At 32.8% G+C, this 22,096-nt stretch overlaps 1 protein-coding gene across 5 annotated transcripts in view; it reads left to right on the top strand.

Moving 5' to 3' along the window:
* Positions 1–17,447, top strand: part of LOC141461765 (TWiK family of potassium channels protein 7-like) — a 224,632-nt gene extending 207,185 nt beyond the window's left edge. For 4 of the 5 annotated variants that reach the window (XM_074143076.1, XM_074143075.1, XM_074143077.1 and 1 more), the window contains 8 exons: positions 1,340–1,449; positions 3,967–4,293; positions 6,895–7,099; positions 9,214–9,388; positions 10,361–10,541; positions 11,242–11,528; positions 12,075–12,285; positions 14,527–17,447. In XM_074143076.1, coding sequence (XP_073999177.1) covers positions 1,369–1,449; positions 3,967–4,293; positions 6,895–7,099; positions 9,214–9,388; positions 10,361–10,541; positions 11,242–11,528; positions 12,075–12,264 — 1,446 coding nt within the window. In that variant the 5' untranslated portion in view covers positions 1,340–1,368 and the 3' untranslated portion in view covers positions 12,265–12,285; positions 14,527–17,447. The remainder of the gene's footprint in view (positions 1–1,339; positions 1,450–3,966; positions 4,294–6,894; positions 7,100–9,213; positions 9,389–10,360; positions 10,542–11,241; positions 11,529–12,074; positions 12,286–14,526) is intronic. The other variant, XR_012463024.1, reaches the window with a different exon arrangement.
* The last annotated feature ends 4,649 nt before the right edge of the window (positions 17,448–22,096 follow it).

The raw sequence follows: 22,096 nt of genomic DNA, 5'->3' as shown, positions 1-22,096 counted from the left end.
TAAAAGCAATCATCACATCATTTTAATGCACCCGGTACGCAAGACCTCTTGACCTATGATTACGGTAAGAATATCTGAGCAAAGTGTTGGTCTAGTGGTCAAGAGCGTGGTTTTGTAAGTAGGAGATCCCCAGTTCGAATCCCACGTAAGACTACACTTTATTAAAAAAAGTATTATGATTAAGTGTTTTTTAAGTAATAAGAATGACTGCATACGCGGGATTCGATCTCCCACTTACAAAGCCACACTCTTGAACACTAGACCAACACCCGCTCAACCCTGGCAAGATATTCTTACCGTAATTATAGATCAAGAAGTCTTGCATACAGGGTATATTAAAATGATGTGATGGTTGCTTTTATTTGATGATAAAACAAATTTATCCTGATTCACCCACAACCATTACATTGCACTACATTTTTTAAAATCTTCAATTATTATTATTTTTTTTACTTTGCGTAACCAATAACATTTTTTGCAGTCAGAGGACCACCCAAAACGTGTATTTCTGGTGGAAAATTAATATCGAAAACCGATCACGAATAGATAAAATTGTAACTTTGATCTTAAATATCTCAACAAATATTAGGGATATCGAAACGGGGTTAACGTCATTTTCCACAGTTTCTTATGTAGTTTTCATAATCATCGTCGAAACCAGTGGTCCTTATGGAACCTCAAACAGGTTTTTAGCCGTAACTCCGCCAAAAATGATGATACATCATCGGGGGTGGAAAATTTGAAAACTAAACGAAAAAAAACATATAGTTTACTTCGTGGGTTTTTTCGAAATTCCGCTTTCCTAAAACGTTATTAGCGATTGGTGCGTTTTAAATGGTTCACCCTGTATGTCTGATGCCCTTCCAGGACACGATCCTCTGTTTATCCTGACTTTAAGTCTAGATTTCTTGCTTCACTTCCTTTATCATTCTCCCAGCCTATCCTCTATTATTAGGAAATTTATTTACTGTTATTTAGCTTTAAAAAAATGGTAAATCGCGAAGTATTCAAATTATATAAAGATCTGATTCAAGTGCTACCATCAATGATAAAGTACCATTAAGTGGGTTACCAAATAGATCAGGTAGATGCTTTCTTCTATATGGGAACGTTGGTTATTAAAAGGACAATGTGGCATTCCAGTACATTCAGATGGGGGGCGATGCAAATGAACAGTTGTTATTTCAAATTACCTCGATAGCTGAAGAGTAAGCTGTTCCATGCAAAACCAGTATCAGACCTATTCACTTATGGTACAGAGTATCTGCCATCTGCCAGTAAATAATATGTTATACTAAAACTAAAACTGTCTTAATTTATATTCTGTTTTCTATTTTAGGGAGGATTTGTGATGTTACGGCTCATAACATGGACAAAAGAGATGGACAGCTGTATTCAGTACCTGTTCGGACCGCAGGAGCGCTGCCAACAACTCCTCATTTACTGCCGGTAAATTCACTTTTAAGAGTGCTCTCACTCATTTACCTCTTTAAAAGAAATCAAACGCTCAATTCTAATATGACGTTTTTCGCTTTTTAATTATCCCATTTCTAATATGTAGTTTAAAGACTAAAAATGTCTTGTTTTCAATAAAAAAAAATCATTTATTTTGAGTTCGAAACATACAGTGCCGAACAAAAGTCTACATACACCACAATATTTCGGGAATTTTCAAAATAAAGAATTATTAGAGTAAAAAAGTTTACTGTAAACATTTATAACTATTTTAAACATTTGTAACTATTGTTACTAAATATATATATGAGAGATGAAAAGACCTCTGCCATCTCCCATTGCATATAAATAAAAAGATCAGAGTTCATGCCTGATCAAAAGTCCACATACAGAATTGATAACTTCAATATTATAATAATACTTACTAGTTAGGGTAAATCTTAATATTTACAAATTTATTAGTTTTAGTTGAAACGTGAATATAGGCGGATCTGAGTTATTTAAGAATTTATTATTATTTAAAATGGTTCACCAAAGAAAGGAAATTTCTGTGTCAGAACGCAGATTAATAGTTAAATTAAATAATCAAGGATTTTCATATCGTAACATTGCAAACATTATTCAAAGAAGCCACGCGAGATATCCTTTCCGACCTAGATAAAAGACAAATTTTCAGTGTGTATGCAGACTTTTGTTCGGCACTGTAGTTCATTGTGTCTGATTATTGTTAGCAATAATCTGTGTATTTTTCTGCCTTAATGAGAAGTTATCTGCGGTTGATGTACATGCTCATCAGCCCATTATAACCCAGGCCGTAGTAGGGGTCATTCAAACCTTACAGACACTTTTGCCGCTCGAACATTCTTTCTGTATCATAGGCTACTAGTAGGAGCCTTCTAAGCCGTTCAAGAACATTAATTCATTGGAACGTGCTTTAACAAGCTGATACATCATAAACTGCTAATAGGCGCCTTCTAAGCAGTAAGTTCAGGCACTTCTGCCGCTGGAACATGCTTTCTATATCATAGGCTAAAAGTAGGATCCCTCCAAGCTGTTATATCAAAAGCTGCAAGTAGGAGCCTTCCTAGACGTATTGTCTATTCACTCGTTGGTACAGCCTTTTCTAAGCAGCTATCATAGGCCATTTGTAGAAGGTATCTTAAACGACGTATATCCAATTTCGGGTACGATATAAAAACTAATGTTTTGATTTTGAAAAAAATATTGTACTACAAATTTTTTAAATGTTTTAATTTAAGAAACAATCATTTTCATGGTATATTCTCTTTATATACGAGGGGGTACCCAAAAATAACCGGAATTGCGTTGCCGCGCATGGAGCTTATGTAGTACGCATTTCTGCCGCTAGACGTGTATAGCGCAATTCCTTGCCAGTTCAGTCCTGCCTGTGTTGTCTGCCTGGCTTGTTCTGTTCATCTGCAGTGATTGTTTTTACCAGCGCTGTTTTGTTCTTTTTTCGTTTTTTATGATGGCAAGTTTAAGTGAACAACGTGCAGCTCTGAAATTTTGTTTTCTACTCGGCAAAAATGCTGCTGAAAGTGTTTTAATGTTGAAAACAGCTTACAAAGATGACGCTATGGGAAAAACTCAAGTATACGAGTGGTTTACTCGGTTTAAAAATGGCGACATGTCGATTGATGACAAACCTCGTTCTGGACGTCCATCAACTGCCCGAATCGACGAAAATGTTGAAAAAATTCGAGAGCTGGTGTTCACAGACCGTCGACAGACAATTGATCAACTGTCAGAGAGTAGTGGGTTATCTTGGAGCACAGCCATCTCTGTTACACAGTTTTTGGCTAAAAATGGCATGGTTCCGCTGCCCCACGCACCTTACTCGCCTGACCTGGCTCCGTGCGACTTTTTCTTATTTCCACGCATGAAAAAGGGCATGAAAGGTCACGATTTGACAACATTGAAGAGGTCAAGAAAAAAACGAAGAAGGAGCTGTCAGCCATTTCTAAAGATGACTACAAAAAATGTTTCGAACAGTGGAAGCACCGGTGGGACAAATGTATTAGTTGTAATGGAGAGTATTTTGAAGGGGATAAGGTTGTTCTGTAAAAAATTTGTAAATAAATAGCTTTTAAAAAATAATTCCGGTTTTTTTTGGGTACCCCCTCGTATATAGTCTCTTTTCCACTTATTTATTTTTTAAAAAAAGCTATAAAAATGATGCAAAAAACTATAATAATTCCGTTTAAAATTACAATGTCAATTATTGGTTGCCTTAAGCGACTCCCTTAATTTCAAATAAATTTTAAATAGGTACAAAATAAACTGTATCTTATCCGAATTAAGTAGAATTTTGTGTTATTTAGTTCAGTGGTCAACTATGATCAGAAGTTGAACAAGATGAGGCGTGTTATCCAAATACCCTGTTTATAATGCATTTTTGAAACTATCATTGTCAACTCATTCTTAATTTTTGTTTTTTTCTTAAATTGAAATAATCAATTTTAATTAAAATAACGCTTATTTTATTTACAGGAAGATGAACGTTCCAGTTGCTTCTGCTTTGAAAGTGATGACGACAGTACAGAAAAAATTCGACTTAAGTACACGAAGAAAAAGTTAGCTAGGGGATGCCTTAGTAATCTAACAATATGTCTCATATTAGTTGGATATACCTTCTTCGGTGCTCTACTATTCTTGGGCATAGAAGGCACCCTGTTAACTAGTAATAGTAATAAATCTACTGGACCAACATATGCTTCAGTAGCTCCTAGACCCACAAATTATACTCCGCCAGCATGGTTAGAAAGATTGGCCGAGGAAGCTCGTACAAGAACTGTTGACAGCATTTGGGAAATTACAGTAAAAAAAAGATTTAATCTGTTTGATGTATAATTGTTTTTTATTTTTACTTTCTCTTATTAAACTAGAAAGAGGAAGTATTGTAATCGTGTCCAATTTTCGATTTTGAGTTTTCAAAACAAAATACTAAGTTAGAGCTTTCTGTGTGTGTGTGTGTGTTTTCGTTTTTGTGTCATTTTATTCCCACAATAACAGCCAAAATGCTTGAAGCTATGATTGCATATTTAAAGAATCTCTAAACTTGAAAACTCAGTCCCGAAAATTTGACACAATTGAAGTAAAGTGAAAAAAAATGATGGTCTGTTATCGATTTTATTAACTTATTTTTGTGGATGTTGAGAAACAGTCATAAATTTAAAAAAAAATAAATAAATAAAAAAAAAAAGTCGAGTTTATTACAGCAAAAAATCTACGATTTTTAGGTGAGCAGTATTTATTAAATTAAAAATTCTCGTTTTTTAAAAAATCCCTGTTAAAATTTAAAAAATGTTTGATCAAACTAAAAAATTTTGACATAAAAAGAAGGTCCCAATCCTAGTGGAACAATTCAGCAAACTATCGGAATTTTCATTACAAATAAAACGTTATAATTTACTACCGATTTTTAGTTTCGATATCCACTGCCAGATGGACAATCTAAAAAATATCCAGACATATTTCTTTCATTACAAGGAATGCCTACCAAATTCTGCCAACAATGCATTGCTTATAGATAGATTACAGCACATCTTTCCCAGTGCCTATCAAATCTTTACAAGACGGCGCTAAGAGTCAGGAGGTGCAGTCTATGATGCACAAATAAAAACTACATTGCAGTTGAAACTAAATAAGTATGCATCCATCTTCACTGCTGAATTATTTGCCATATACCAGAGTGTACACTATGTTCAAACAATAGACCAACCTCTCGTTTTTTATTCTTTCAGACAGTAAAAGCGTCCTACAAAAATTAAAAAGTCCGGGAAGTAAAGCTTTACCACTCATCTTGAAGACAGTTCACCTGCTAAATAATATTTTAAATAAAAAATAGATCGGTACATCTAATCTGGGTTAAAGGACATATGGGACTAGAAGGAAATGAAATAGTGGATAAATTGGCAAAAGAAGTTATTTCATTGCAATATGTTACCCTCAACTTTTTGCAAAACTTAGATATAAAGAATTATGCAAAAAATGATGAGTTACAGTGAATGGCAAAGGGAATACGAACTGTCTAAACGATCCAAGGGGCAATTTCATGCAGCCATACAACCAAGCATACCCAAAACACCTTGGTTTAACAAGTACAGCAATTTCAGCAAGCGATTCTACACCACCATATGCAGGTTAAAATTTAACCACAATTATTCACCACAACATCTAGCTAGAATTGGCATATGGATCAACCCCAACTGTTCATGCTCAGCAGATACCATGGTTGACAGTGATCACTTAATACTAGACTGCATTGGGGATGTCCCCAATCCTCCAGTTTGCACACTATATTATATCAGGACGATGGAACATATACACCGAAATTTACAATTACATAAAATATAATGATATATATGTGTCGGAGAAGAATGAGATTTGATGGATTTGATGTAATTGATTTATGTATCTGGCTGATAAATTCAAAATTATAAATAAATAAATATATTTCAAATAAATTCTCAAATTCATTACTTTTCTGTTAAATACTGTTATGTTGAAACAACCTTTATGCCCGCATCCCTACAGATTGTAAACAAACTGATTGTGAATTTCAAAAATAATGTTCTCCAAAAATTTCTTATTAAAAAATATACAGCATCATTATTTATGTTAAATCAAATTGATGTTGAACCCGATAAATGTGGATTTTACGGCCCTTTTAGTAAATAGGAGCCATAAAATATTATTTGACTAAATAATAATATTATTATTATAATGTAATAATTTATAGTTGAAATAGAAACATTTTTAGAGGACGGTATTGAAAATAGATTTTGAAAAAGCAGTGTAGGGAAAAAGGGTTAGAAACTGTGCTTCAAAATGTTAACTTTTGAAGTACCACATCTTGAACTGTTATGGAGTCATGGGCTAACTGGGTAGAAGTGAAACAAGAAGTTTGAGGAAAATTCAAGAAACATTGTGTGTTATTTTGTTAAGTTATGGCTTAAAGAATGTTGAAACAAAATAATGTAGAGATTGTTAGCAACTCTTGAAAGTAATTGAATTTATCTTCTATTAAGTAACGTTGGAGTCCAAGAATAGATGTGTATTCCAAGTCGAAATCATGTTTTAGGTTGAGTTATGTTTAGTGAGAACAGAGTTCATATCATAAGATTTTTCTCGTCTTTTTTTATAGTGTATTTTATATTCATTTCTTTGTACAGACCCTGTAGAAGGCAATAAATTTGCCAAAACGTTGGTAAAAAAGAGGCTTTTTCAACATTATGACCGCTCCTCAATATCCAAAAAAATAATTCATGTAAATTAAAATGTCGCATTTTTAGTCTCTAATTTTTTAAAATTGCTGCTTTATTACTGTATAATTTTTTTAAAATTATTTAATTATTAAAAACAAATTATCTGGCGTTCAAAAGACTGCAAGTTTCTAAAAATATAATAAATTTCCAGGTGAGCCTCAACATACTTTATAAGGAAAATTGGACAAGACTGGCTGCCCAAGAAATCACTAGATTCCAAGAGACATTGATTAAACAAGTTACAGAAGAATTAAGTTACCAGAAGACTGCATCTGTTGAGCTGAGAGCAGAAGAAAGAGCCGAGTGGACGCTGGCTACAGCCTTCTTGTACTCATTAACTGTTCTCACAACTATAGGTTGTCATATTTTATTTAATTGTTAATTACGTCTTATATTAATTAATTATGGCAAGTTAAACATTCTTGGTCGATCAAGTTCTGTTTTGTTCTTTTAATTCAAAAATACTTTTGTTTTTCAACTTAGTTTCCTTTTATGTACCACCAATAAGACCTGCAAAGCTAACTTGCATTGTGGTACTGGGTTCGATTCCCGGTCTTGGCCTTGGATTTTATTTAATGGTTAAATAAGAAATAGTAAAATGCGTTTGCTATTCGCCTCCGTCCGCGACACCTAGTAAATGGTAGTTGGACGTTAACGTTAACAGGGCTTAAGCCCCGCCTGAAAAAAATAGGCGATTACTTTACTTTACTTTTTTTACTTATATACCACCAATATTTTTGGCTATATATTTTGTTTTCTATTTGTATCTGTTGTGTTGTTAATTTTAAACCTTTGACTACGTGTTCTAATATGATTCTTATGTTTTTTACTTTTTCTTCATTGACACTTCTTTCCCAATCTCAGATATCCTGGAATGTAAGAACAATGAACGAGTTACCAGCCAAGCAAATTGTTATTAGTTACCTAGAAATTTTTTGGCTAATGAGGCATGTGTTTAAATCACAGCTTTTTGCGCTTTTTACAGTTGGATGTGAAGTCGGTTCTATCCAAGAGCTGCTATACTAGTGTGTAATTCCAATAGATGTATGCCAGTTGTCAAATGTACTATAAACACTATCTGGACAGTATCGACTTCCCAAGCCTCTTTATTTCGTACCCTAGTTCCTCGTACTTTTGTTTTTTTCTCTCAAAAAAACATGAAGAAGATTTTTAGTGCTCAAGATAGTAATTTCCACCATCATTACTGTTCTCCAGTCCTTCTTATGTATCAGAAGTTAGGTAGAGGGTGTTGGACTGCTCTGTCAGTGATCACCGTCCGTTCTTAGTACAATCTGTATCTGTTACACTCAAGCACAGGTTGAGGCACAGTACCATTAACTAACCCAATTTTATTTTTTAACTTCTTACAGATAATTTTGGCCACCTGGTTGTGTCGATGAAGGTAATCTGCCTATGCATGAGTTGGTTATTATTATCATTTTGTTTTGAAATAATATTTAATAATTATTTCCTATTTTTATTATTTTAGTCATTCTCAGGGGATTTCATTTTTTCTCTAATTGTTGTGATCAGTTTACGCGCTGTGCAGTCGTTGCAGTTAATGTTTTATACTAATGATTCTATCTTTCATTTCGTGTAAGTCCTTTACCTTTCAGAATTGTGTGCCGTGATGTTATTGTAGTTAAAACGTTCCGCCCTTTTTGGGCAGATCTGCTTCCATCATGGCCTTGATTGTTGATTCTCTTCTGCCGAGAAGATATATATGAATGTTAGCCTCATCCACAGTAATAAATTGGCGTAAAAAATCAGTCAACTCCCTTCTTACTTAATACGGTTCAAACATTTCTGAGAAATTGTAATTCTGTTTTGCATTTGTTTTTGTCAGCAGTTAATTAATGCTTCACCAATCTTACCCAAAGCTTTCTCAAATATAATTCTTGATTATGCTATACCATATTCTTTTTTATGATGATTCTACAGAGTCCAGTCGTCCAATACCAAAGCTCTTTCTGGATGTTTTCGTATTGGTTGTATTTATCTGTTATCCGCTTATCTTTTTAAAAAAAATGAGAACCATGTTTTTTTTTTCATTCAGTTGCCAATTTCTTCGCTGCTGAAAATGAAGGAGCACTTTTTATCAACCTTCACCTACTTCTTATTATTTGCTGTAGTCAATAAACCGTTCAAAACGAAGAATTTCGCGACGACATTCCTGTATATTCATTTCAACTAAATTAAAACTGGCCGGTACGATAGTTGTATAAAAGTTGATCGACAAAACTGTAAGTAAAAGAGATATGTTAAAAAAAAGAGCCAGCTTTACCCCTCACCTTCTCCTATAAAAAATACAAATCCTAACTTTTCTTTAAAATAAAGGATAAATCTTCGTTTATAAGTGTAATTTTTTGCAACAACACACATAAAATACATTATTGTATTATTATAATTGTATTTATTGTATGTCTTATTGTATTATTGTACTATTATATTTTTTCTTTGTATTCATTAGGTTTTGGTCGCCAATGTCCAAAGACAGGACTAGGCAAGGCGGTGACTATAGGTTATGCAGTGATTGGCATACCGTTGGTGTTGCTGTATCTCTCCAGTGTGGGCAGTTTACTTTCCAGTTGTGCCAGAAATATATTCACCAAATCTCTTTGCTGCTGTCTCTGCTCAAATTGCGGGTAGATAGTCGAATAAGAATTTTTATATTGTAAGAAAGAAAATATATACATGGTCTAGAGATATAAGCAAATGCATAACATAAAGACAAAATATTATTGAAACTATAAAGACCAGCTTGATGGGACTAAGACACTGGAGGATGTAAAATCCGCCACCACTCCAGTCTAGATCCATAGAAAGAACCATGTTAACTCGGTTACTGAACGGACCAGTTACTGTCTGTTCTAATCTTGGCAGAGAATGTCAAAATCTGTGTGAGAAACTAAATGTTTTTTAAATAGCTCCTGTTTGAGTTGCTCCTAAAATGTAGCATCTACAAGCCATTCAAAGACCTCATAATAAATAAAGAGTAGATCGCCAATGTCATTTACGTATGGCTCCAAGACATTTCGAAGATATCTTGGTTAATCTTTTAGTCAGAGATAGTTGGCATAATCATCTGACCTATATAAGTAGCTAAACAAGTGTCTGGTCATAGGGCTAATGAGGCGGCAGATCGCTGGCCTAAGTTGCACTGAACCTAAATTCTTTTTCAGTGTATATGTTGCCTTATAAGTGCATCTGTTTTTGCAACTTTATTTGGAACGGTTGGTCAAAAAAAGAATTGACAACTCCAATAATGGTCACTAAACTTATTGTATACCTCGTTAAGAGCACTGTAGACTTAAGCACAAGCGTCGCCTGGGGATTCTTAAGTTTTGCCATTAAGACCTAGTCTTTTCTTGTTGTTTATCTTAAAACTTTTCTCAAAATCCCCTTTTGAGTCTCCTGTCTAATTATACGGCCAGATCTAAAGTGATGTACTCATTGTAAGAGCCAAGTACACCTTTTTGGGCTCTAATCAATTAGTCAGAACTGGAGTTGGTGCACTAGAAGCCATAAAAAACCATAAAAGACGCATAGGCTAAGAAATCTAACACTACTTTTATGTATAATTCACTGATTTTTGCATATTTTTGTTGCGTGCATAGTTACTGCTGCTATGATGAAAAGCGCATGCAAGAAAAAGAGAAGAGGATGAGGAAAAAGCGTGAGAAAAGGGAATTAGAGGAACAGTTGGCTGGAGTCCGAGGATCCGAACCATTCTATGTTAGGTCTTGTTCCAGCTATACTACCGCTACAAGTTCAAGTCTTCTACCTAGCTCAGATAAAGTAAATCTTACTTACTTATTAGTAACTTATCTAATTAAAATCAATCTTCGGAGATTAGGAAAATATGTGTACTTTTAGGACCAGTTTTAAGACATCACCTGCACATATAATAGAGAATCACGTATAACATTAATAACATTGTTTTAAAAAATATATAAATAAATACCAAGTCGATACTATTCCATAAAATTATTCTCATTAGAGAACTGCAGAGTGAATTATACTGTAGCAACATGCACGTTATTTAAGTGTAAATGTTTAAGTTGTTAATTGCAGAACCTTTCACGCTATAAACTTATATTGTTTCTAGTCCTGCAGTCACACTGCTCAAGTTACTATTGTTTAATGGCTAGCGAATTTTATATTTTAGAAAATAATTTTTCTTAAAGTTTGATATTTTTACTGAAGGACATCCTGACAGTAGTGTCCTCATCTCATCTGCTTACGAAATTTCTTTCGTAGCATTCTTTACTTTCAACGACTGCTTTTAGTTTTTGGTTGAGCTATTGAAGAGTTATTGGGATATTCATTCCGATATGGATCAGCCAGCTGTTGACTAAAGCCACATGTGATGATAGGCCAATACTTTTCTTCTAGCTATATAGTGAAAGAGTAATAATACTTATGTACACGACCTTTCCCAAAACATTCTGGACAGTTCCATTATAATAACTATAATGTTAAAAATTGCTTCCTTTAGGTTTCTTGTCGCACAGCTGAACCAGACTCGATATCCGCGGAGAGTTCTCTTGGCGGTGATTCACAAAGCAGTCATGGACTAGCGCCACTTCTACTATGCGTCATTGTCATGGTGTTGTACATCGGTGCTGGAGGAGTATTTTTAACGACTTTGGAGCCGTCGACGTCTCTATTTGAATCTTGTTACTTTTGCTTCATGCTGCTTAGCACGATTGGCCTGGGAGATCAAGCTCTTTTTACGAATTTGTCATCTTCTGAGCTGACACGCCACACTGATGTCACAATTTGGTTAGTGAAATAGAATATATTTATTAATTATATACGATGTGATCTATAATTTTATTTCAAACTTTTTCCACTTTTCATTTTAGAAAAGCTTCCACAAGTAATTCTCTAAAAAGCCTTGACAGTTCAATGTAGGATTTATCAGCTTTATATATTACGATAAAATTTCAAATTTGTGGACGAGCGATTAACTGAAATTAATATACAAGAAACAATACCAATATTTCCCTATCATTTTTATTTGAAACCTTTATCCTAGCAAATTAATTTTTATAGCGTTCTGTACTTTTTGAAGATTCGGGGCTCCAGTTCAAGTTTAACGGAATATAAGAAATAATTGACATTCCCTTTCTGTTTATGTGTTCCTACTCGTAAATCTTAGAAACTTTCAGGGCACGATATATGTTGAACTTTTCTTCACTATTTTAAGCGAATTTGTAATGATTCTATCAATTGCAGTTAAAAGTTGTTTGATGATTATAAGCTAGTTTTTTTTATCTTTGATGTTAAAACGTAAGAAACTAACTATTAAAAACTATAATTTTACAGGTTTACATCCTCTTATATAATAATTGGCTTAGCACTAACATCGATGTGCTTCAATGTTGTACATGAGGAAATCGTCAGTCGGCTCGCTGAAGCTCCTACTCTAAGGCCATCTACAAGAACTAAAGGAGACTCTCTCGCATCACTTAAAGCCCTAACTCCAAAACCTGTACAACTCACTGATCTGTCTTGACATATATCACCTACAGCATCGGTAAGGGCTTTCAACCTTGGTAAAAACAAGTTTTTTAAACAATTAAATCTCCAACAAACTTAAGATTTCGAATCCAGAATAATTCAGAATTATTAATAACAGAATAATAAGGGTAAGAGATTAACTGAGTGGTTAGCGAATACTGGATTCGATCCCGGGTTCGAATTCTGCTGCCCTTTAGATTTTCTCTTCCTAGGAGTGAATATAGTTCATTCTCCGGTGTTGTATTTATCGAGAAAACACATTGACTCAGAAGTTGACGCATCCTTAAAAAACAAAAAATAAAAAGTAATAATATAATAATGGTAATTGAAAGTCAGTGTTAGATTTACAGTTTATATACTTATATTTATGCAATTGTTAATAAATTTAAATATAAACTAAATGAAAAAAAGAGCTAAGAATAGAAAATAAACGAAAGACACAGAATACTGAAATTCCTTATTTAATTCATGTACTTTCAGGAACTTAATAAAGGCTTGCCCAAAATAATTTCAGTTAGGCAGTTAATTATGAATGTGCAGTCAAGGGACTTTCACAGAAATTTTGCATCAGAACAATGCTAAAGACGGGACTAGGACAAGAAAATGGTAGAATTCTTTTCGTACATGCAGTGTATCTCTCTTTGTTAGATTTGTTTTTTTCCAAGAAGTGAAAAGAATTCAAGTAAAGTTGTTCATTCTTATATCTAGAGTGTATCATCTTCATTAACTGATAACTGGGAGCCCATTAACTTTGGGAATACAAAATTCCTCATCAACATCCACAAGTTTAGTGGGGCTAAAAATGTTGAGGTGATTGAATTTAATCCCAAAATTCCTTTCTCTAATCTCTTTATAAAAAATTTTAACTTATGTAGAAAAGTACAAGTATGTAACCATCTGTGTTTCTTTTTTTTCAGTCAATAGTAATGATGATCTTTAGTTGGTGGAAACTTTTATAATGCAATTCTAAATATATGAAGATACTAGTTTGAAAATTCACTCTCCTCTACATTGACTTCAATTTAAAAAGATGCAACGGTCAGTCAAATCATTAGGATACTGGTTATATAAACAAAACATGTTTCGAATTCAGTTGTAATGGTGTGACTAGATGACGATAGTAATGTTGATGAAGATGCAATCACATGCAGTAAGAAGCTATTATGAAGTACCGAGTAGATGTATATATTTATATTGATAAGAATAGATCAAAGAAAGGGCTAAATAGAAGTAAGATCAATTTACCAATAGTGTGTTTAATGTTTCCTTAACACTAAACTAACAAATGATTGACAATTACTAACCAGAAAGTAACTAATAAATAATATTAAGAAATAAAAGCGCAGAAAGTTGCCTTTCCCAACAAGACAACTCTTGGAAAATGATGTAAAACACACAGGAATGGTTATTCGCAAGTATGATCACCCAACATCTACAGAATCCAATCCTTCCAATCTAAAGTCCTTCGGCACATTGTCAACGCTCTCTACTATGTTTCCATTAGGGACTGACCTCTTATTCCTTTCGTTTTCAAACTAATCCATTATCGCTCCTCACTTTCCCCAATAATCTATCCAGCCCATTCCAAACCTGCTGTAAAGTCCTTTAAACCTCTATCAATCCCGACAATCCTTTGCGATTGAGTTGGCCACATGACTTTCATCAAACCATCTAAACTATATTCAGAGGGTTCCGACACAGATCGATTTCTCTCAACATGACGGACAGATTGTCTACAACTTTTTTCAGTCAATAGTAATGATGATCTTTAGTTGGTGGAAACTTTTATAATGCAATTCTAAATATGTGAAGATACTAGTTTGAAAATTCACTCTCCTCTACATTGACTTGAATTTAAAAAGATGCAACGGTCAGTCAAATCATTAGGATACTGGTTATATAAACAAAACATGTTTCGAATTCAGTTGTAATGGTGTGACTAGATGACGATAGTAATGTTGATGAAGATGCAATCACATGCAGTAAGAAGCTATTATGAAGTACCGAGCTCTAGCTGAAAATTTAAGACATATGTGCTAAATTTACATAATCTACGTATACAGATTTTAAATAAAACATAATTAAAATTTATTATATGAGAAAACAAGCTATCATTGAATTGAAGCAATGACTTCGTTAGTTTGTTCAACGTTGTATATAATTTATGTAGTTTTCATTTGTATATGATGTTACTCATTTAATATGTTGAAAGCAATTTATAATAATAAAGTTGTCTAATTATTCTGTTTGAAAACAGATATCATCTCATCCAACCGAGATAGACCCTGCGTGTATGAACATCTCGTTTGGTGGAGTGATTCCTGTGAGTTCAGAGGCTACCTTGGAACCACCACGCAGCCATAGTGTTGTTTCATTGACAGAATCAACTACACAGAATTGTCCTTAACCTTTTATTTTGTAAAAAGAAAAAGCCGATTAAAAAAAAAATATTGGACATTTAAACCAGACATTTCCCTTCATCTCCCTAATAAAAGGTACAAAAAATTAAATAAGTGAACAAAACAAGGAAATTAAAATTCTTTAATTAAATCTAAGATTTCACTTATTACTAAATGAAAAGAAAATTGCATTTTTACGCATATAATTTTATACTTTTTCTTCCAGTAGAAAGAAATACTCTTTCAATACTTTTTCTCAACTTTTTGAAATAGTCATTTATTCCTCAGCCCAGACCATTACCACCCTCTCCTTCAAGTAGAATTTGAAAAAAAAAATTAACCATTTTTAAGATGCAATTGTATTTATAGCCAATGTATGTTTTTTATTAAGATGTAAAAAGAAATTAAAGTAATAATAAATTCCAGTGGCAACATAATTATGTAGACATTACTTAAATCATACTTTCTTCTTGTTATAATTGAGCAGTTAAAACAGTAAACTTTCTGTGTATCAGTGACTATTTAACTTAACGGTGCTAACTGAATACCATTGTATGACACCCAATTCAAAATTAAACGCAAACTTTTCGTTTTATAATAAAGAGGGAAAATAAAGAATACACTTAACAATAAATTCTATTTCCAATTAACTTTAAAATCAAACAAAATAAAAACATGTTAAAACATTTTTACTCTAAAACTGATTATTTTGTAGGAAGATAAAGGGCGTTTTGAGAACACTTAGGCCGTGTGTTACACGAAAGTTCACAATACGCTACCTAGGAACCATCGAAAACTAAATGGACTGAGCAAATTCGTAACAAGACACCTACAAAGCGCTGTAGCAGGCTAGGTTGAGACTTGGAACAGTTTGTAGTGTGAGACTGGTGCTTTAGGTTTAATTTTTTTTTTTGTATTGAATTATAATATTCGATGGCTTATTCATTTACATTACAGCCCAGTAATTGTCATTTATAAATACTATCTAATGTAATATGTACCGTCTGACTGAACTCATAAAATGTAAATAAATACTTTTACTTCCCGAATCATACATTTTTTTAAAATAGCGCTGTCGAGAATAATATTGCGTCTTAATAATAAATAGTAATTGATAATAATTGTAATTAACATTTACTTATGTATTTTTTAGCGTTAAACTTATCTTTTCTATAATAAAACAGAAAGTTAATTTATTTTTATTTTTATGTAACATTTTTATTCATTAATTATATTTTTATTAACATTAATGCCGATTTGTTTTCTTTGCGCGTTATCCCAACTTAAAGAAAAAAAAACATTGTTATTAATAGCAATAAATTCATGGTTTAGTTTAGCATGGTGAATGTAGGCGCGTTAAAACTACGATGTTAAAACGATGTGTGAGCCTTTACTCTTTACACAAGTACTATCATCGCGTCAAATTTTCAAGAATTGGAGTTTTTCATCAATAGTACTTGTTTAGAGTGGAGGTACTTTGAGTGCGATATGAACAAAAAAAAAAAAAGATTTAAGCGAGTGATCTTTGGGTATGAACAGGATATCACCAAAACGAACTCGCTATTGTCACTTCTGATACGTTCCAGGGTTTCATCCAAAAACTACTGATTAGAAGTGCGAGTTTACAGCTTGATAGTCTCGACAATGGCTCCAACGGTTTTTCTTTAAACTTTGAATTGTACATATCCACATAAATGCCCAATACACTTATTTCGAATACATTCCAAGAAAAAGTTTTTTTTGCGGAGTATTACAGAGAACTACAATGATAAGCATCCTAGACTAAGCGTTTAGACTTTACAGTGTATTGAAAGGGCTCTTCAGAGAAATTGTAGCCCTTTTTAGGGCCACTAAAATGACTTTACCCGTAAAATGTACTGTATAAATGTTTAGTTTAAAGACAATCATTGGGACAGTGCCAAAAAAAAAAAATCACTTTGTAAATTGGAAGTTACTATTAACTAATCAGTGTAATGTCTTCCAGGCCACACCTTAACCAAATGTCAAATTGTACTCCAGCAGCTTACTAATACTGCTCCGTGAAAACTAATAGGTTTCATCACAGGTCAATGTCAATGAAGAGGGTATCTGAAGAACCCTGGGTCTAGGATGAGATTTCACTTGCAGATTTTGTAGGAAGATGGTGAAAACCTTCTAACTGACTGCGAAGCCGTTATTCGGGAAGAAGATTCGGATAACCGGTGCTGAAGATGAACATACCCTCCCTGGAACCCTCTTAGTTCCTGGAATTTATTCCACATTGGAACTGGAAGTAGCCCTTCTGTCACAAATAGATCTTAAAGATAGAAGTGCACAGTGGCGCCCGGAAGGAAAAAAGTGTTGAACTTACGGTACCTCATGCGGATGTTATTTTTGAACTAAATATGCATATCATTGTACCACTATTCGCATAAATTTTTTCACTTTTTCAGGTGGTTTAGATTGGGCGGTTTGAATGTGGTATAACTCTTGGCAGAACTTCACAGTTTAAGTCCTTGAGATCAGTTAGGTTTCAGTGTTGAGATGTTTTCAGCTATATTGTCTTTTGTTTAAGAGAGATAGGTTTGAAGGTTTTTTCTACAAGTCTATGGAGATAAACCTACCTGTTTATTTATTTTAGTTCTGGACGTTTCTAACCTATCTACCTTTAAATCCTAAGAAAACAAAAAAATGCAAACTAAAACGTCAGGAATGGCTGAGTAGTCGGTAGTCCAAATATAAACAAACACGTTTTCGTCAGTATTAGGGAAAATCATGAAAACTTGGAAGAAATAACCATTTCTTGTCAAGCAATTTTTTGGTAACTCGGTTACTAGATTTCATATTTGATTCTCGTTAACATTAACAGCTATTTAAGCTGTAAGACACAAACGACATATCACTTTGAAAGGATACTCAAGCACCGCCTTCCTCGAAAAAACTCCTACATTCAATTTTCTTAGGGAAAAAGTTACCAACTTTAAATAAAATTAGCTTTTTTCTTTTTTTTTTTAAACCACATTTCAGAAACTCCTCTGGTTCGAGCTTTGAGAAAATGAAAGAAAACTGGAAAAATTCGACCAAGTAAAAATTTGGCCTAAGAATTTTAGAAACACATGTTTTCCTCTTTTACATTTCACACAGGATTAAACCATACATTACACTGATAAACTTCCCTAGAAGAAGACCTACTCCATCCAAATCTCACTACCACTTCTTAAATAAATTATCCTTGTGAAAAAAGTTATAGAACTACTTCTATGTTTGTTTTCATTCTGCTTTAGAGCAAGAAAACTTTTGCATGAAAGATTTAAATTTAAGTGTTAAGAGTCAGTGGAAAATGAAAATTTCTTTCTCAGTTACTATATATTTGTGATTTGCATGATTGCTGATAATAAGGCAATTATTGTGTGACAGAGAATATAGCCTTAATTGGCAATGGAAATTGAATAAATACTTTAAAAGCATCCCTCATTCTTTTCTCCCACTTGCTTTCTTTTGAGTCAAGAAAAAAGGAATAAAATTAAGATCAAAAGTCATACTATATTAATATTTCTTTTAAAAAGTTAGTTAATTCACATGTTATTTTCAAAAACAGTTCTTATATTTCCGTCAGGAAATAGGAAAAATATTATTTGTTGAAAAAATAAAAATATTATCATCCGCTAAATTAGAATTATACAGCGAATTATCTTCCCTCCTCATAAGATATCTTCCAACGTGTTCTTATGACCTGCATTTCACCACTAAAACATCAGATTTTATTGTATGGCTGTGAATATCTGAAACACGTTTTGTAGCATACTTAAAAAAAAAGTCAGATAGTCAAAGGATTCCCTCAGGATATGTCTTACTTCTTACAGCTTAACTATTATAGTCAGCCAACCTAAAGTCTACCTAAGATAATAACCATTAACAATTGAGAAAAGTATAGCGTTGCTGTTAACTATTGTACCTGAAGACTGAAACACAGTTCTTTTCATATCGTATACACATAACCTAAAACAAACTATACGCTGTTCTCCTGTAACAATATTTGCTCCCCCATTTCACCAAAAAAAAAAAAGTATAAAGCATTAAAGTTTCGAATTTTCAGCTTCTCTCTCATTCAGCTTAAAACGGTCCAAATACAACTGACATAACCTGCAATTACCACCTCTTACTGCTTACCCTGTAGCCTAAATATTACGATGTAACTTTCTTTGTCCACAGCTCTAGGGTCCGAAATGGACCTTTGTCTCTTACAGTAAGAGTCGCCAGATGTCTCTATCACCTACGCTTCTCCGCCTGTCTAGTCCCAATCCGTTGCAATTCATCGTCCCGATCCTTCTTCCTATAGGTCTTCTTCTTGACTGTTTGCCACCGAGGTCATTCGCAAACGCTTTCCAATAACCACTTTCCATTCTATGCAAGTAGCCCCTGCTAGCGTCCGGTCCGAAAATTTTCCTCAACACCTCCAAACAGTTCAGCATTATCATCCAGGTTTCCAACCTACTGAAGAAACACTTATTTCATTTCGTCGAGTAAATTTATTAGGTAATTAAACAAACCATTTTTTTAATTTTCAGTTAAAAAGACGCCAGACTTTTGTACGGCTCTAACAACAGCATATTCTACGATAAATGAAAATATATACATATTAAAAATGAATACCCTTAAAAATCTTTGCGAAAATTTCGACTTTCTAGAAAATCGGTTAGCCGGACGTGGACTTTGCTTGTGATTCTCTGGATAATGATTACAATGAGTTCCTATGAAATTAATTATTGTACCAAATTCACGATTATACTTCATTTAAGGTTTTCTTTTTTAGTTTATCATTTTTAAAAACAGAATTGCTTTTTAGGGCTCCTTAAAAATGTCTCATTTTAGTAAAACCAACTAAATATAGTATAAAATTGGAATTTAAAGAAAATTTGTTAATTGTAACTGAAGATTGAGTAGGGAAAAATCGTTTGATTGATCACACCAAATTTTTATTGATTTATTTTATGATTGTACACAACTAGTAAAATTAGATTAAGATTAGTGCGAAAGAAAAATGTTTTTTAAAAAAACCCTGTAAGACATGTACAAATACAACCATTGAAATGGTAACAAAATTAAATGTAAATAAATTAATACCACATTACAGTCACTGGAAAAAAAAAGTTTAATACAAAATTTATGTACTTTATAAATTGTAATGTAGAAAAGAAAATGTGGAAAGCTGAATTTATTTAAAATTGCAAATAAATAAATTTAAAAAAAATTCTGGCTGTACCAACTCAAAGAAACATTCTTCTATACAGTTAAATAAAGTGGGATTTATTTTTGTAAATTAGCTGTATTTAAATTTATATAATTTCCATCAAACTTAATTATGTAAATTCAAAATAATAACAATAATAATTAAAAAAATAAAAATAAATGTGCTTATTAATGAGAAATAAATTTCATTTTTAAGTGAACAAAAAAAACTTTTCGTTGAATATAAATAGAACAAAATACAACCATTGTCCACTCATCAGAAAAGTTAAGTGTGATAGATGTTTAAAAATTTAAAGAAAAAAGCATATGAAAAAAAAATAATAAAAAAAATAGTGTGATACATTTTGAAAAGTTATAATATATGTAAATGTGAGCTGAGGTCAATCAAATTTACAATAAACATTTTAACAAGAGACAAGTATGTGTATTTTTTTCTTCTTCCACCACTCCTGAATCAATTGAGGATTTAGCTCTGTTTACACTATTTATGTAGTTCCAAAAATCCTTAACGTTATTCGAACTGTAAATGGAGTATTCTATATTGCATATGCAAGAAAAGAAACATCTTTTCTGCAAACTTTTACAATCAACTCTTAATTTAGAAAGAAAAAGTTTTAGCTGCAATGAAGTCAAGACATCAAGAGTCCTTTTATACCCTTGGATGTGCAAATATTTTTTCTTCTGGTGAGATCAATAAGTTCTTTAGTGAACCATCTTGGAATTTCTTGACTCTTGTATTTGTTGCAATGAGCGATTGCACAGTCATTTAAGATGCTATAGACTGAATTGATGAGTTGAATTATTAAAAATAATTATTATTAATTACCAATTACCAATTGATTATTACTGATATTGATTATATGACCAAAGATTACCAATAATTATTAATCAGTAAGTTCTTTAGTGAACCATTTTGGAATTTCTTGACTCTTGTATTTGTTGCAATGAGCGATTGCACAAAGTCATTGAAGATGCTATAGACTGAATTGATGAGTTGAATTATTAACCAATAATTATTATTAATTACCAATTACCAATTGATTATTACTGGTATTGATTATATGACCAAAAATTACCAATAATTATTAATCAGTAAGTTCTTTAGTGAACCATCTTGGAATTTCTTGACTCTTGTATTTGTTGCAATGAGCGATTGCACAAAGTCATTGAAGATGCTATAGACTGAATTGATGAGTTGAATTATTAACCAATAATTATTATTAATTACCAATTACCAATTGATTATTACTGGTATTGATTATATGACCAAAAATTACCAATAATTATTAATCAATAAGTTCTTTAGTGAACCATCTTGGAATTTCTTGACTCTTGTATTTGTTGAAATGAGCGATTGCACAAAGTCATTGAAGATGCTATAGGCTGAATTGATGAGTTGAATTGTTAACCTTTTATTATAAATACTTTCCCAGTCGATCGCTAAAATTCAGTATCGACTACCCTGGTAGGATTAATCACTTGTGTTTTGACAAATACTTGCTATGCGCTGTAAACAGTAGTTCCGAAAACCACTACAAGATAGCACTACCTCGTCATAACTCTAATGATGAATGAAAGAAAATATCGGACTAACTGAATCGCGTGTCTTCCTAAGGGGCGACGAAGAAAGAATGCAATTTTTCTAAGTAGTTTCTTTTTCAAGTATAAACAAATCACCAAATTATAACAATTACGTAGATGCGTCATTAAATAGGCTATAAAATAAACAAGAAACATAGAGAGATGAGGGAATTAATTTCACAAAAGTAAGATTGTTCGTGATTTCCTTGCCGAAACAAGTTTAGTGGTGCTCGATCATCCCCCATATTCGCCTGATTTAGCCCTGTGCGACTTCTGGCTATTTCCAAAAATGAAATTGGCAATGACAGGAAGGAGTTTCAACTTTTTTTTGGAAATGCAGGAGGCTTCGACGACCATTTTGGACAGCATACCAAGAAATGAGCATACAGAGAGCTTTAAAACATTCTACCAAAGGTTGTAGCAATATATCTCCTCAAAAGGATTATATTTTGAATAAAATATAAATTAAGAATAAATATAATCCTGTTTTTTATTTTATATCAGTCACATTTTCTACGGAACTCACTGTGTGTATGCCAATACTTATCTGAATTCCCATAAAGGCTGTCTCACAGTGCTTTGAATTAATTTGGTAGGACCTGATAGACAACAAGGCGC

This window comes from Rhodnius prolixus, unplaced genomic scaffold (genome assembly GCF_049639745.1).
Source record: "Rhodnius prolixus isolate KJV_2025 unplaced genomic scaffold, Rpr scaffold_12, whole genome shotgun sequence".
Taxonomy (NCBI): domain Eukaryota; kingdom Metazoa; phylum Arthropoda; class Insecta; order Hemiptera; family Reduviidae; genus Rhodnius; species Rhodnius prolixus.
Note: the sequence above shows the minus strand (reverse complement) of the source record. Positions and strands in the feature narration are given on the sequence as shown.